This window comes from Bos taurus, chromosome 5, assembly GCF_002263795.3.
Source record: "Bos taurus isolate L1 Dominette 01449 registration number 42190680 breed Hereford chromosome 5, ARS-UCD2.0, whole genome shotgun sequence".
Lineage (NCBI taxonomy): Eukaryota > Metazoa > Chordata > Mammalia > Artiodactyla > Bovidae > Bos > Bos taurus.
The window spans coordinates 69,490,593-69,506,024 of record NC_037332.1 but is presented as its reverse complement, the minus strand read 5'-3'; the positions used below and the strand labels follow the sequence as shown (position 1 = coordinate 69,506,024).

Here is a 15,432-nt window from a genome sequence, read left to right as displayed (position 1 = left end):
ACTATCACAACACTGTTAATTGGCTGTCAGTTCAGTTCAGTTGCTCAGTCATGTCCAACTCTTTGTGACCCCATGACTGCAGCATGCCAGGCCTCCCTGTCCATCACCAACTCCTGGAGTTTACTCAAACTCATGTCCATTGAGTTGGTGATGCCATCTAACCATCCCATCCTCTGTCGTCCCCTTCTCCTCCTGCCCTCAATCTTTCCGAGCATCAGGGTCTTTTCAAATGAGTCAGTTCTTCAAATCAGGTGGCCAAAGTATTGGAATTTTAGCTTCAACATCAGTCCTTCCAATGAATATTTGGGACTGGTTTCCTTTAGGATGGACTGGTTGGATCTCCCTTGCAGTCCAAGGGCTATACTCCAATACAAAATTGTTGTTAGTCACTCAGTCGTGTCCAACTCTTTGCGGCCCCATGGACTGCAGCATGCCAGGCTTCCCTGTCCTTCACCATCTCCCGGAGCTTGCTCAAACTCATGTCCATTGAGTTGGTGATGCCATCCAACCATCTTATCCTCTGTCGTCCCCTTCTCCTCCTGCCTTCTATCTTTCCCAGCATCTTTTCCAGTGAGTTGGCTCTTCGCATCAGGTGGTCAAAGTATTGAAGCTTCAGCTTCAGCATCAGTCCTGACAATGAATATTCAGGGTTGATTTCCTCTAGGATTGACTGGTTGTCTTAACTGGAATCCATTCTTCAGTTTCCAGTGGAGTTCCAAAGCAATCTCGGAGCTGCACATACCAGATGAACCCACCATCAGGAATTACAGGAAGGGACAGAACACATATTCCAAAATCAAAGAAATCTCAGACTCTGCAAGTTAGATCCTGAAGGAATCCAATACAAAATAGAAAGTAAAAAAAAAAAAAGGTGGAATGAAACCATATAGAGAAATCCCCTACAGTGATTTTCAGGGGAGGGAGATGAAGGTTGTTTTCACAGAGGATGGGATTTCTACCCCTTCACTGCCCAAACTGAAGAAGCATGCTTTTTCCTAGAAGTTCATTGGAGGAGGGTGGAGTCCAATAGTTGGTCCAACATGGCTCCCTGATTGGCATCTTTCTCCCATACAACCCCTCTGCTGGCTATTTTCCTGCCATCTCGGTATTTGCCGTTGGTCCCTTCAGATTACACTGATGAATAGTTCTTGGCCAGGCTTTTGCATCCACTCTTCCTTAGGTAGTTTATATACTTTCTTTCATTTCGTCTGCCTTCTGTGGAGTCCACTGCTGGCTGTGGGTGGCCTGATTGGCTCTGGTTCTCCTTGGGCATGCCAACCAACATCCAGAGTTTTGGTTTAAGAAAAGACAATGAGTGAATTAAAGAATCTTTCATTGTCCACACCAGGAAACACATTGAGTCAACACTGACCAACTCATGGACAATGGGAGAGCTGCCAGTTTAGGTTATTTTTCTCACTCTCACTGCCCTAGGCTTTCTGATGTAAGGGTTTAGAGGACCGTTTTATGAAGCCGTGAACCCATGAGGTGTTTGAAATTTAGTTCTGGGGAGGGAACTCTTGAAGAATGAATCTTGTATTGACTAAATGACCTAATTAGGCTGCAGACAATTCTTGCAAAGGAAAGATCACTCTATTTCTGAAATGAAAAAGAAAGAGGCTTTCTGCGAGGGTCCTTCTGAACTTTAATAAAAGAGCATCCCTGAGGAGTGGAATGGTCTGAGGTTTTAGGAAAGTAATAAAAATGCTGGCAATGTGAGGAGGCCCCACCACGGAGGGAAGGGCAGCATCCTGGAACTGATTTAGAAAATGGAGCTAATGGAACGCAAAGGCGTGAAAAGAATTCTGACTGATCCATTTTAGGCCCTTGGCTTTTTGCTTAAAACTAACAAATGAGCCTTCCTCTTTTTTTTTTTTTTTTTTAATTTATTTGGCTGCATTGAGTCTTAGTTGTGGCATGAGGGCTTATGCCCTGAGGCAGGTGGGATCTTAGTTCCCTGACCAGGAATTGAACACACATCCCCTGCATTGCAAGGCAGATTTTTAACCACTGGACCACCATGGAAATCCTGCCTGCCTCTCTTGAGGTTACATGTAAAGCAGAATGATAGCTTCCAATTTTTATAACCTGCTTCTCTTGGAACATTAAATGATTCCCACCCTCTCCCTTCCCAAGCCCATTTTCTTCCTAAATGGCCTCTTTTTGGCTCTAAAGCAGCCAGTGGATGGTTGAAATCCCACGATCTCCTCACTCATCAGCATTTCTCCCAGGCCAGGGCATTGTTTTTATCATATGCATTTTCTCAAGATCTACAAGTTGTGTTATTAACCCTGAGGGCAGCAGGAGGGAATGGTTAGGAGTCGGGTAATTAGGGAGATTGTGAAAGCCAGGCAATCAGAAGGCAGAACTGGACTGTCAAACTCAACATCTGATGAAATTCAGAATTAATTGGGAGAAGTAGCTGTTACCATAGTAACCAATTCCCACTCTCCCTTAAAATGGAAAATAAACAGAAAACAGGACAAATACTTCAAGTGAGTGTCTGGAAAGAAGGCCCTTCTGTGGAACAGTAGGAGAAAAAGGAGAGAGTCTGGATATTTTAGGATTTGCTGAGACAATGGTAAAACCAGTTCGTGCAAACAGAATGCAAGGCGTTTTTGATGGTTCAGTTCCACCCTTGTTTTCTCTAAGAAATCTCTGCACCCCCTTTCAGACTGCCTTTCCCATCTTCCTCTCTGATCATCCAGGTACTTAAAGTCTGTATCTCACAGGTTAGCCCTTGACTTGTAAGTGCTGGAAGGGAAAGGCAATCCACTCCAATATTCTTGCCTGGAGAGTCCTATGGATGGAGGAGCTTGTTGGGCTACAGTCCATAGGGTTGCAAAGAGTCGGACATGACTGAAGCAACTTAGCATGCATGCATGCATGCATGCAGTTTTATTCAACTAGATAGCAACTCCTCCATAAAACAGTGTCTTATGCTATGTTTGTATTCCCTTTATCATGTAGCGAGATGCTCAGATAAATGCTTCAGATAGGCTGATAAACAAGCATTTTCAGAAAAGGGAGTGATGTTGGTTAATGAAAGAGAGTCTTTATTGAGTATTAGGCAAGAAGGGTAAACCTATGATGCAGGAAGGTGGTGCGGAGTCATGACGAGAACACACGCTTTTGAGTCACACACATTTGGGATCAAATCCTAACTGGTTATCTTCCTGACAGAAATGCATACGGAGCAGTGTCAAAAGACATACACAAGAATGTTCATAGCGACTTGGTTCGTAGTGACCCTCACCTGGAAACAACCCAAATGTCTCTCACCAGCAGAATGGATGCATTCACAAATTGGAGTACTCTACCGCAGTGAAGATGGATAGTCTTTGACTCCATAGAACAGCATGGATTAATCTTACAAATATAATGTTGAACGAATGAAGCCATACACAAAAGAATATACTACATGATGCGATTCCACTTTTAGAAAACTCAAAATCCAAAACTAATCTGTGATAGTGGCCTATATACATACCCCTGGGGAGATGGTTAGTGACTGAAGAAGACATGGTGGGTACTTGCAGGGTGCTGGCCACATTGTTTCATGATCTGAGTGCTGGTCCCCTATTTATGAAGTAGGGGTAATGTTAATCTCATAGGATTGTTAGGGTTGGATGTGACAATCCATGGTGTGTAGTAATTGCTCAATAAATGTTCACTACAGTGATTATGATGAACTTCCCTGGTGGCTCAGACCATAAAGAGTCCGCTTGTGATACTGGAGACCCGAGTTCAATTCCTGGGTCTGGAAGATGCCCTGGAGAAGGGAATGGCAACCCACTCCAGTATTCTTGCCTGGAGAATTTCATGGACAGAGGAGCCTGGTGGGCTGCCATCCATGGGGTTGCAAAGAGTCAGACATGACTGAGCAACTAACAATGCACAGTGATTATGGATCAGCCTTCTTGGAGGGATCACTGTCTGGAGAAGTTCTCGGGGTGATGTGATGAAATCCTGCACTGTTTCATGGGTCCAGGATCCTAGATGCTACCCTGTCCCTTGTTCCATCTGTTTATTTTTCTTGGCAATGTCTTGGTCTCATGTCTGCTGAGCTCCTTATGGGCTCTTGGTCACAGGTTTTCTTGGTCACATGTCTGCTGAGCTCCTTGTGGGCATTCAAGGACTCTGTGTTCTATTCATAGTCTGTTCCTTCTTTCTCTCATCTTAGTCCCCAGCACTGTCCACTCTGGTGAGCCTGCTTAACACGCTCCTGGTTCCCCCACGCTCATGCTGCTCTTTCTGACGGCTGGTGTCTCCTCCCCTTCTTACCCTGGTAGAGATTTCTTCCACTGACCCCCGTGGGTGCTCTGTAAAGCTCTGTTGCTCTGTTAAAAACCTGGGTCTGCACCACATGGACTCGGGCCCCACACTGTAGGCTGACTCAAGCTGAGCTCAGTTTCTATTCAGGGGTTTAATTTTCCTGGTAGGCCTGGCTTGTCAAGGGCCATAGTTTTCCTTACCATTCTGGAGCCACCAGGCTTCTGGGTAAAACTGTCTGGCCAAGAGACACAGGCTTTCATTTTTCAGAAAGGAAACCCTTCCCAACTGGTGGAAAATAAGCTTTTGCTTAGTGACTAATAACATAAACACAGACGAGATTTCTGGGCTTATAAATAACCAGTTGTAAAAGTGCCCAAGGGAAGCGGCCCTTTTTTGCCCAAAGAATGGCTGAGAATGTTCCTATCACCTGGCTGATAGAGACCTTACAGTAGGCAAGCCCGAGCCGTGAGCTGGGGGTGCGGAAACCGGTCATTCTTCAGGACGAATTCCCAAGGCCTTGCTCTTATATGTGATAAATCTTGGGCTACTCTGGAAAAATAATAGCTGATCTCTAAGGTTCTTCCTGCTCAAAAATCCTGTGATTCTGGAGCAGCCACCACATGTTTTAAAGAGTGATGCCAGTGGGGAGAGGAAAGTCTTAGGGTTTTGTTTTGCCAGAGCTGCCTAAGAAGCAGACAGAGTAATTACAAGAATAGCTCACGGTGACTGAGCAGTGGCTTGGGCACCGTGCTTAGGGGGCTAGGGCCCGTGAGCTCACTGAATCTCCCCTTACTGCGTGAGGAGGTTCCTGGCCTTATTTACTGATGAAGAGACTGAGATTCAGAGAGGTTGATGTATGTGGATAGTAGGATAGGGGCTAAGAGCGTGGAGTGTGCAGTCATTCGAGGGCTCAGGCCTTGTATTTGCTTTGTGGCCATGGCAGTCACTAACCTCACTGTACCTGGGCTTTCTCATCTGTAGAACAGGGATAGTCATAGGACCAAAGCCATGTGATATAATTCATGCAATATCGGCACAGTGCCTGCACATAGTAGGCCTTCCAAAAATGCTGCTATTATTAGGAAGGGCTCAGAAAGCTTCATATATAACACTTCATGGCCTCCTTGATGAATCACTGATGCTCCAAGTCTAGAAATGTTTGCAGTTACCTTATACAGGGTTGCAGTTATGGCATTGACCCCGAGACTCCAGCTGCTTCCTACTGGAGGACTTAAGAGTGGGGTTCCAGAGCCAGGCCTGGTCACGTGGACAGTTCTCTTAACCCAGCTGCCCACCAGCCTTGCCGGCAACAGTGGGGCTCTTGCCTCATTCATCCAGCATTTCCCAAACTGGCTCCTAGTTAGTTCAGTAAGAATATTGAAATGGCCAAATCACCCTGCAAAACTCAGGGTTAAAGAAGCCAGGTTCTCCAGGGGTGATCAAGTATCAGCATTTTCCAAGTATTTTACCGATGTTTGACCGTGGAACCCTTTATTCCTCTGGATGTCTTGCGGGACTAGTGCTCCATGAAACATGTATTTGGCTGTTCCCCAGCCCCTCCAAACACAGTCAGCAAAGGAACAAGAGTGAAAGGATTGGGGGAGATTATTAGGAAAGGCATGCCTAGGAACGTGAGACAGGTGGACAGAACCAGGGTCTATTTTAAAGGTAGGAGCAGCAGGACTGACTGTTGGAAGCTGTGTAGTAAAATGTTTGGCACATTGAACTATGTCAAACAGAATTGTGTTTATACCTCCTTGATACCAAGTTAGCCAGTTGGAAAGGGACACGTCTGGTCACTGTCACAGGCCTCTTGTATGCAGGCAGCCAGTGACCACACCTTCTGCTGGTCACTGAAGGGACCAGTGGCTTTGGCCTTCTTTAAGCACGTATCAGGCTTGTTGGAAGTGTGAGGCTCCGTGTTTATTTCCCTATCAAAGTACTTTCCCTCTCTCCCCCTCAATTACCTCCCCCCAAACCCGCTCTGCCACCCCAACTTTTAAAATTAGAAAACCTGCTGCCCTCTCCAGGGCCTGTTACTCTGTCATTTTTTGAGGCTGAGCCATGCATCTTGAGGCAGGTTTTCCAGTTTCCAGAGTTTATTGTCAATGAAAAGTGCACAACAGGCTGAAATCCCCAGCAGGAGCCAAGACTGCAGGGTGCAGCGAGGCCAGGAGACTTGGGAGCAGCCAGTTTTATCTGGCTGTTCTCTCTCCTCCTCCTCCCTGCCCTCCTGCTTCTCCCTTCTTTTTTATCAGAGAGGTTTGGCTGGACTTGAAGGAGCCAAAAAGGAACTGGAGGGGCCTGAGCTTCTAGCAGCCAGTGACAAGATGTGGGAGGACAGGGGACCCAGGCCCGGGCACGTTCCGGTTCACTGAGTGTGTCTGTGTGTCTGGCTCAGTGCTAGGTCCTGGGCTCCAATAGTATTGATACCAACAAGAATAACTAACATTATTGAGTGAAAAGGCAGGCTTTGTTATAAGCATTTAAAATAGCGGATATCAATAAATCCTCCCCAAAATTCTAGAAGTACGTACTGATATATTTACATTTTACCGTTCAAGTGAGGCACAGAGAGGGCAAGCAACTCTCCCAGAGTCAGACAGCAAGTAAGAAGCAGATCCAGAAATCTACTTAGGAGTGTCTGGTTCCAAAACTAGTTATTACCTCTCTAAGTCTAGGCTCACAGTCCAGACAGAGGAAATAAATATGTAAGTCAGCAAATATATCCACACAGTTTGAAAGTATGGTAAGAGGTAGAAAGGAGGCAACATGGATGCCATATTTGAGTTTATTGTTGCCTGATGAGTTGGAGGGGCCCTGGTAGGTCAGACAGGTGGGAGTAAAAAAAGAGGGAAGAGCATGGAGGTGGGAGACAGCAGTGTGTGTGTGTGTGTGTGTGTGTGTGTGATAGTGAGAAACAGTGAACAGTCTGGCATCAGTGGGCATAGGGGGCCTGACAGGGAGTGGCAGAAGCTGATGAGATGGAGAGAGGTAGGCAGGTGTCTACCTGGGAAGGAGGGCCTTGGGTATCCTACAAACATTTTTATATTATATCCTTTGGGACTGATGGATTTCAACACAATGATTATTTTGTCCTTGCTCAAAAGACATCATATGTGAAAGCCCCAAGCTTTCTGCTCATAAAACAGCAGTGGAATAGCTTTGGCTGAGGTGGAGCTGAGGACCTGGAGCCCGTCTTTCATGTCCTCCTCTGACCTGGCCCCATGGGCATCTGACTGCCTAGAACTCCTAGGTCAGTCTAACAGAGTTTGAGTGTCATTGCTAGAGAATATCAGGGTTGAGCAGAAAGAAGCATTTAGTGCCATGCAGTGGTTTACTGTAACAGTCTAGAATGCATTTATGAAGTTTTGAGTACCCCTCATTTAATAAATATTGATTGAACCCCTTTGCCAAAAGGCCGTGAATGCTTGGGATACCTCAGTGAATAAAACAGACCCGCCTACTTTACATTCTAATGGGACAGAGAGAATAAATGTACAGATGTGTAACAGGGATAAGAAGGGCCCATAGGACTTGTAGGACCTGGGGGCCACATTTGGAAGTTTGGGTTTTGTTTTGAGTAAGATGAGAATCTGGAAGGTTTTGAGTAAAGAGGTGACAAGTTCAGCCACCCATTTGGGGATCCAGGTAGCTGGTACATATCCAGTGATTAATAAATGGTCGTCGTGTTTGTTATTCCCCATCATCCCATCAAGAAGGGAGATGTAGAAGTGGGAGGGGCTTGTGAGAAATGAACCTGGTGAAGTGGGTGGGGTCCTCAGAAGAGAGGCACTTACCCTGCAGCGTTAGCAAGGCGAGTCCAGTAAGAGCAGCGATGATGTCATTGTCCACCTGGCTGGGCAACTTGCCCCTCTCCTCGTCACGCTGATGGCCTGACTGGTCTGCTCCCTGTGCAGCGACATCTCCACCATCGCCTCTCTCTACTGTGCTGTCTGTAGTCCTAAGTGAGCTTGTCTGTTAAACTGGCTGTTTGTGTGTCGCTGTTCCCCCCGCAGTGTTTGAGAACAAAGATAAGATTGTGATCATCATGGAGTACGCCAGTAAAGGGGAGCTGTACGACTACATCAGCGAGCGGCGGCGCCTCAGCGAGCGGGAGACCAGACACTTCTTCCGGCAGATCGTCTCCGCCGTGCACTATTGTCACAAGGTACGGCCCGCCCACCAGTGCTTCCGCCGCAGGTGGTTTCCATGGGACCACGCGATTCTGTTCATGTTATGAAGGTGACATCTGTTCTTTGTAGTATCAGTTCAGTTCAGTTGCTCAGTCGTGTCCAACTCTGCAACCCCATGGACTGCAGCACGCCAGGCTTCCCTATCCATGACCAACTCCTGGAGTTTGCTCAAACTCGTGTCCCTCTAGTCGGTGATGCCATTGTAGTCATTGTAGTATATACATAGAATTTATAAACTAGAAAGAAGAAAATCACCATGACCTTGAATCTCAGAATCCAGGAATCACCCACTATCGACATTCTTGTTTGTTTCTTTCCAATCTTCTTCCCTCTACTCCTCACATTTATTAAAAGCTTATTTAATAATTTTAGGTTTATAGGAGTTTCCATGATAGTACAGAGTCCCCATGCACCACACTCAGTTTACCGTGATGCTGACATCTTACAAGATTGTTGTACACTCATTAAAACGGAGACACCCACATTTGTATACTGTGATTAACAAAACTCACAGTTTTGTTTTACTTGGGTTTCACCAGTTTCCCTACTTGGGTTTCACCAGTTTTCCTTGGGCTTCACCAGTTTTCCTTGGGCTTCACCAGTTTTCCAACTTGGGTTTCACCAGTTTTCCTACCAGTGACCTTTTTCCATTCCAGGATCCAATCCAGACACCACTTTGTAAGCATTTTTATATTTCTGTCTTGCTACTTTTTTCACTTAGGGTTTTAAACAGTTTTCTATGTTACTAAAAATTCTCTATCATTATTGTGATTGTTGGATGTTTAGACGTTCTGCTGCTGCTGCTGCTAAGTCGCTTCAGTCGTGTCCGACTCTGTGCGACCCCATAGACGGCAGCCCACCAGGCTCCGCCGTCCTGGCTATTATAAATAATGACTGACATCTTTCTACAGTAACCTTTTTTCTATCATTTGAATAATTGACTTAAGAGAAATTCCAGAACTGGAATTAGTAGACCATAGGTTCTGAACCTTTCTATGCCCTGGTTTCTTTTCCTTGCATAGGTTACATCCACATAGGTTATGTACGAGTGTGCGAGTGTAGGAAGTAACTTCAGTTGTGTCTGATCCTTTGTGACCCTATGGACCCTATGGACCGCCAGCCTCCTCTGTCCATGGGATTCTCCAGGCAAGAATACTGGAGTGGGTTGCCATTCCCTCCTCCAGGGGATCTTCCTGACCCAGGGATTGAACCCGAGTCCCTTAAGTCTCCTGCACTGGCAGGTGGGTTCTTTACCACTAGCGCCACCTGGGAAGCCAGGTTTTGTACACACATGTACAGTTTATTGCCACACAACTAATGGGATGTACTCTTAATACCCCTAGTTTAGCTACCCTTGGCCTCTGCAGAAGGGAGTGAAGTACACAGATAACTCCAAGCCATACTTCACCCAATTATTATTTATCACTTTAGTCCTGATTTTCATCCCATTCATACTTTTCCACAGAACTGTCACACCTGGAACAGTCCCTCACTTTGAGGACTGTAGTGACTTGAATCCAGCATAGCCTCCAAACTAGAGTCATTTTCTTCATTGAAGTGATTGCAACACAGGGCCTTCTGGTTTGTTCAATATTCCGGTTAATTGAGAGTCACTCTGGGATGACCATCTTCTAATTATTTACAATTTAAAATCCTTAACCCATGAACATTATTTGACTTCTTAGCTGACTCAAAAGGCACTTATGATTCAGATTGTACAGTGTTTTGTATCTTATCATCATGCATTATCATAAAGCATCATAGATCCTATTTTCATTATTTAAGAGTGTGAAACTTGGATTGTGTATGAATGGGGTTTCCATCTTATGAAAACTAGGAATGCAGCCGTGTAAACCAAACTACTTCCAATGCTTAAACAAAATCAGCCACCTTGTGATCTGTATCTTTTGTTCAGGAGCCCTGCTTTGTGCATTTCTGATTTCAGAACACATCCCTGAAGGTTTGAATTACAAAGAGTGGTAGAAATACATGTTTTCAACCTCTTCGGTCAGTGTTTTTGGAGAAATTAAGAATTGTCAAATGGAAAGGAAACTAAGCAATAAAGTACCAGCTGTGAACATGCAGATTCTGAACTAAAGAAATCCTGAATGAAAGAGAATTCCTAGCCAGTTGGTTTGCTTAAAAGGGCAGCTTCAATTGCAAAGGTCTTTTATGCTGAATGATGTTAAAAACATCTCCCGGTCTGAGTAGCTGGTTCTTTCAGTTCCTCTTCTCTTTCCCTGCCCACCCACCCCCTTAAAAGATCATTGGGTTTTAAAAAGAATTAAACTGGACAGTTGTAACTGCTGTATAGACCAGCGGCCTATTGGTTAAGGATTTCTTTTCACTGTTCAACTGGCTGTGTGCTTGTCACTGGGCTCAGCAGCCAGCCTTGCCAGTGTTTGCTTGAACGGAAAGGTCCTGCAGTATGGCAGTGGTCTGCTTTGGTCTCCTTGGCCTCTCCGCCTTTCACCCTTCACCCCACATTGAGTTCTGCCCAGAAGAGAGGGATTTCTAGAACCTTCCCTCCCAGCTGCTTAGGAAATAACCCTTGAAAGGGCGTCTGTTATCCTCAGGACAGTTGTGCATGGTTTTCTGGGTCTAAAAAGGTTGAACCCAGTGTTGGGGAGACAGGTAGACCAGAGAGACAAGCCGGGTCTGTGAGCCCTGCATTCTGAGCCGCCAGCAGGGAGATCTGCCTCTTCCCTGGGAATCGCCATCACAGACAGACGATGTCTGCCCCTGCCTGGGACGATACTGCTTTCACACGGTGGAATGACATTCCCACAGAGAATCCCCCCGCTGTTTTACAGGCTCTGGGGGAGAATGGATTCCAGTCATTTTTCCCTTAACCACGCAGCAAGTGACTAATGCTCTCCTGTCGCTGGTGCTGGTTGCTGGCGGGACGCTTCATGACAGTGAGAGAGGCCCCCGAAGGATGGGGGCGAAGACCACCGGCACTGGTGCACTTTAATCTGTCAAAGATTTTTCCCTTTGCTCACCCTCCTTCCCCTTCCTCCCCCTCCCCACATTTCTCCTTCATCCCAACTACTCCCATTCAATTCCCTGCATGTCTTCTCATTTCAGAATGGTGTGGTCCACCGGGACTTGAAGCTGGAAAATATACTGCTCGATGACAACTGTAATATTAAGGTAAAGCTCTTGCCACGCTGATGGATGTGCCAGACCTGGGGATTGTAGCTGGTGGGGGGCGGGGAGATGGTGGTTAAATGCTGCTTCAAGCTGCAGCCTACGAATAAGACAGCCACTTCCTTCCCTGGCTGGCCGGGTGGGGAGCATCACGAGGCTTGAGCCCTCAGTTCGGTTGAATTCATGCAATGAGCTTTTATCGATCTCCAACTCCATGCCAGACATTGTCCTAAGAACTGACTTAAAATACTGTCCCTGCCCTTGGGAAACTCATAGTCTGTAATGATCACCATCAAAATACTTAGAGTAGCCCAGTGCATTTGTACGTCACATCATATTTGCCCGATATCACTTAAATAGAATCTTCACAACAGCCGTGTGAGATAGAGACTGTTATTTATATCATTTAACAGATAGGGAAACTCAGGCACAGAGATGTTAAATAACTGTCCTGAAATGACACAGTGGTAAGCAGCGGAGCTGGGGGTTTGAACCCACGTCTCTCTGATCCACTGAGCCCAAGTTTGAACCATTGTGCTGGGTTTGCCCGCAGGCCCCCAATTTTATTATCTATCCTGGTCACTCCTCTGTCACTCCCATCCCCTGTCTCCTACTTCTCCTTCATCCGCACCCCCACCCCAGCTGTGGAACCGGGAAACTGAAATGCTGTTGGGAAAAGAACATACCAGCAAAGTGATGGGGTTGACTTTTATGGGGAATATTATTGCTGGCTGCTGCCGGAGCTGGAGAAAGCTCTCCTGGCCAACAGGGTTCCAGTGCCTCCCGCAGAGCACTCCAAATGGCCTTTTGATCATGGCTACAAAATAAGCAAATGCAGTTTCAAAATAAACGGGAGCTCACCGCATGGGTTTCATTATGAAATGGCCTTGGTACTCCCGGCACCAGGGGTCCCTCCCATTGGCTGCTGGTGACGTTAGTGTCTCAGCCCTGGTCCCCAAACCAGGCATGGGAATGACCTTGCATCATCCCCTCCTTTGGTTGTTGCTCTCAGTTGGGGGAGTGCGTCACAGGGAGACTATTTCCTTGCCAGGGAGAGTGGAGTTGCCTTGCTGTTTGGATTCTGTTCGTGGATCATGGTGGCAACCATTAGTCACCATCGTCCTATGAGAGGCCCCTGGAAGACACGTCAGGGTGATCTCTTTTTTTTTTTTTTTTTTTTGTGAGTGGTTGGCGGTGATCACGTATTTCTCTGTAGTCCATCGTGTAAGAAGGAAACAGTTGGTCAAATTAGTCTTTCTAGGAACAGGAAGTGAAATCTCAGGGTTTCTCCATTTCTGGCAAAGTGGTTGGATGATTCTCGAAGGAGCAGTGGCTGCAGGGTTAAAAAGAGTTCCATCTTGTGTGGTTTACTAGCTGCTTGACCTTGGGGGAGCCACTTAACCCTGTTTCCTCAGCCATAAAACAGGGAGGTGGTAATGCCCACAGGCTTGTCTTGAGGACTGAACAAGATACTCTGTTTAGCTTTATCTGAGCACTGTTCAGTGAGTCACAGTTAAGAAAAGCAGTGACTTTGGGGTTGGAGGGCCTGGTTTGGTAATGCAGCCTTGCCCCTTACTGACGGCAGTGTTTAGAGGAATTATTCACTTATCTAAACCTCAGTTTCCTCATCTGTCCAGTAGAGATGCCAGCCCATTTCTTTGGGGATTGTTGGTTATCTGTTCATTACCATGTGTCAGGCCCTGTGCCTAGTCCTGGATAATCCACGACAAATGTGAGGAATTTAGACAGTCAAAGCTCTTAGCACTTGACTGTTCATATCCAAGATACCTGCTGATAAGGCTGGCCGTCCAGGAGGAAGTTGAACAGGAAGTCAGCTGCACTGAAGGTGCCTGGGGCTTGGTGGTCAGACCACAGCGAGAGAACTGGGTTCTGCTCCAAGGGACACATTCTAAGGGCTTGTGTCTTCCACCCTGGCAACTTTCTCTGCAGGTTCTTCCTGCCACCTGCTCCCAGAGCTCTCAAAACAAGACGTAGTCTTTACAAGGCCTGGAATGCAAGCCTGTCATTCAGGGATTGGGTTCTGTGGTACAGCTTGACCTCCTGGTCCCACGATGTAGTAGCAGAAGTGATAAGGCACATAGCTTCCTATGGAGTCATAGAATTCCCCAATGGAGGAGAAGAATGGTTAGCATTCAGAAAGCAATTGTGCTGGGAACAATGGGCAGGAGGCCTGAGAGAATGGCTCATTTACATAAAGCAAAAGGGCAGTGATATAGGGCCTCTCAGCTCCCAGGACCAAGTCTTCCTTCCAGGGTCCCTGACCATTATGTAGGGAAAAAGCAGATACATTAAATATTATGAAAATTGAGGTTTTGATCCTTTTGCCTTAGGAGTCTTTAAGAATTTCTACTCCTGGCATTTACCAACCTAAAATGCCTAATTGAGAGTGAGAAGAGTGTGTGTGTGCTCTGTGTCCAATTCTTTGCGACCCCATGGACTGTAGCCCACCAAGCTCCTCTGTCCATAGAATTTCCCAGGCAAGAATACTGGAGTGGATTGCCATTTCCTCCTCTAGGGGATGTTCCTGATTCAGGGATTGAACCCACTTCTCTTGAGCCTCCTGCATTGGCAGGCAGATTCTTTACCAGTGCATCACCTGGGAAGCTATAACCTTCCCTTTCTCTGATGCTATCCCTTCCTTCTGCTTGTTCAAGGACTCCTAAAAGGATCTGAGAAACCTAGAGCTTGAAGGAGTCTTTAGGTCATTTTCTGACTGCTGTTTTAACCCTTATGGCCTACAAAGTCTGACTGCCTCAGTACATCACTGTGTCTTTGTTTCCCTGGAAAGTGGCACAGAGCTTGTCACACAGTAGGTACTCTGAACTGTTGGATTTTGCAGCGAAGGGATGACAGCCAGGATTAGAATTCGCATGTTTGACTTCCAGGAAGATTCTCTTTTCATCATCTCACACCCACTTCCAAGGTTTTTGAAAATGTGTTTCAGCTGCTGTTGATCTCTCTTCTGGCTGCATGTGCTCAGCTCTTCCTGACTCAGCATTTTGCTGGAAATATATTTAGAAAGGGCACTTGTAGCAAAGACAGACAGACACATGGCTGCAAGCTGGCCTCCGAGTTCAAGAGATCCCATGTCATCAGTGTCTGGACGGGGTAGGGGGCAGGGGGTGAAAGGGGTGGAGGTGGGCATTGACCTTGAAGGTCTGTTACCAACCAGCAGAGTATGAGCAGCAGGTGCCTCTCAAAAGGTGGGTCCATCTTCTGTGTTTCAAGGGTAAAGGGCCTTTGCCCAGGAAGCCTATAAAGATGTTACTGGTGGAAACTTGTCACATGTCCTTGCAATTTTGGTGTGAGCCATGGCTCTTGTTTCGTTCCTCTTCCCTTCCCTTCCTGATGTTGACTTGCAAAGAGCACATCTGGCGTTGGGAATTATTTATCTGGCCACTGCGCAAGGGTGCGGCTTCTAAAAATATTCACACAGTCAGTCGGCAGAAAGAATGAGAGCAATGTGCTTCTCTGGGTTGCATTCCGTCCTCTGTGGAGAAGCATGTCCACCAAAATAGACACCCAGCATAGCATTAATTTGCAATTAATAAAAACGGGCCAGATTCACATCCCACTCTCTGGGAGAATGGAATGCTGACAATTCCCATAGATGGCTCCTGTTAAAGTGCCTGACAATGAGAAGAGGGCCCGGCACCAGGGTCAACCGACCCCAAGAAAAGAGGGCTGGGAATTTGGTGAGCTCCCAGGGCTCAGAGTAGAAGGACGCAGGGGAAATGGCCCGTTGCCCCTGATGACAATGGAAACACCCACTGCTGCAGATAAGAGCGGC

At 46.5% G+C, this 15,432-nt stretch overlaps 1 protein-coding gene across 1 annotated transcript in view; it reads left to right on the top strand.

Annotated features, from left to right (window-relative positions):
- The window catches only part of NUAK1 (NUAK family kinase 1), a 75,935-nt gene that overhangs the window by 46,113 nt on the left and 14,390 nt on the right, over positions 1-15,432 (top strand). Inside the window, exons 3-4 of the mRNA NM_001205496.1 lie at positions 8,295-8,446; positions 11,559-11,624. Coding sequence (NP_001192425.1) covers positions 8,295-8,446; positions 11,559-11,624 — 218 coding nt within the window. The remainder of the gene's footprint in view (positions 1-8,294; positions 8,447-11,558; positions 11,625-15,432) is intronic.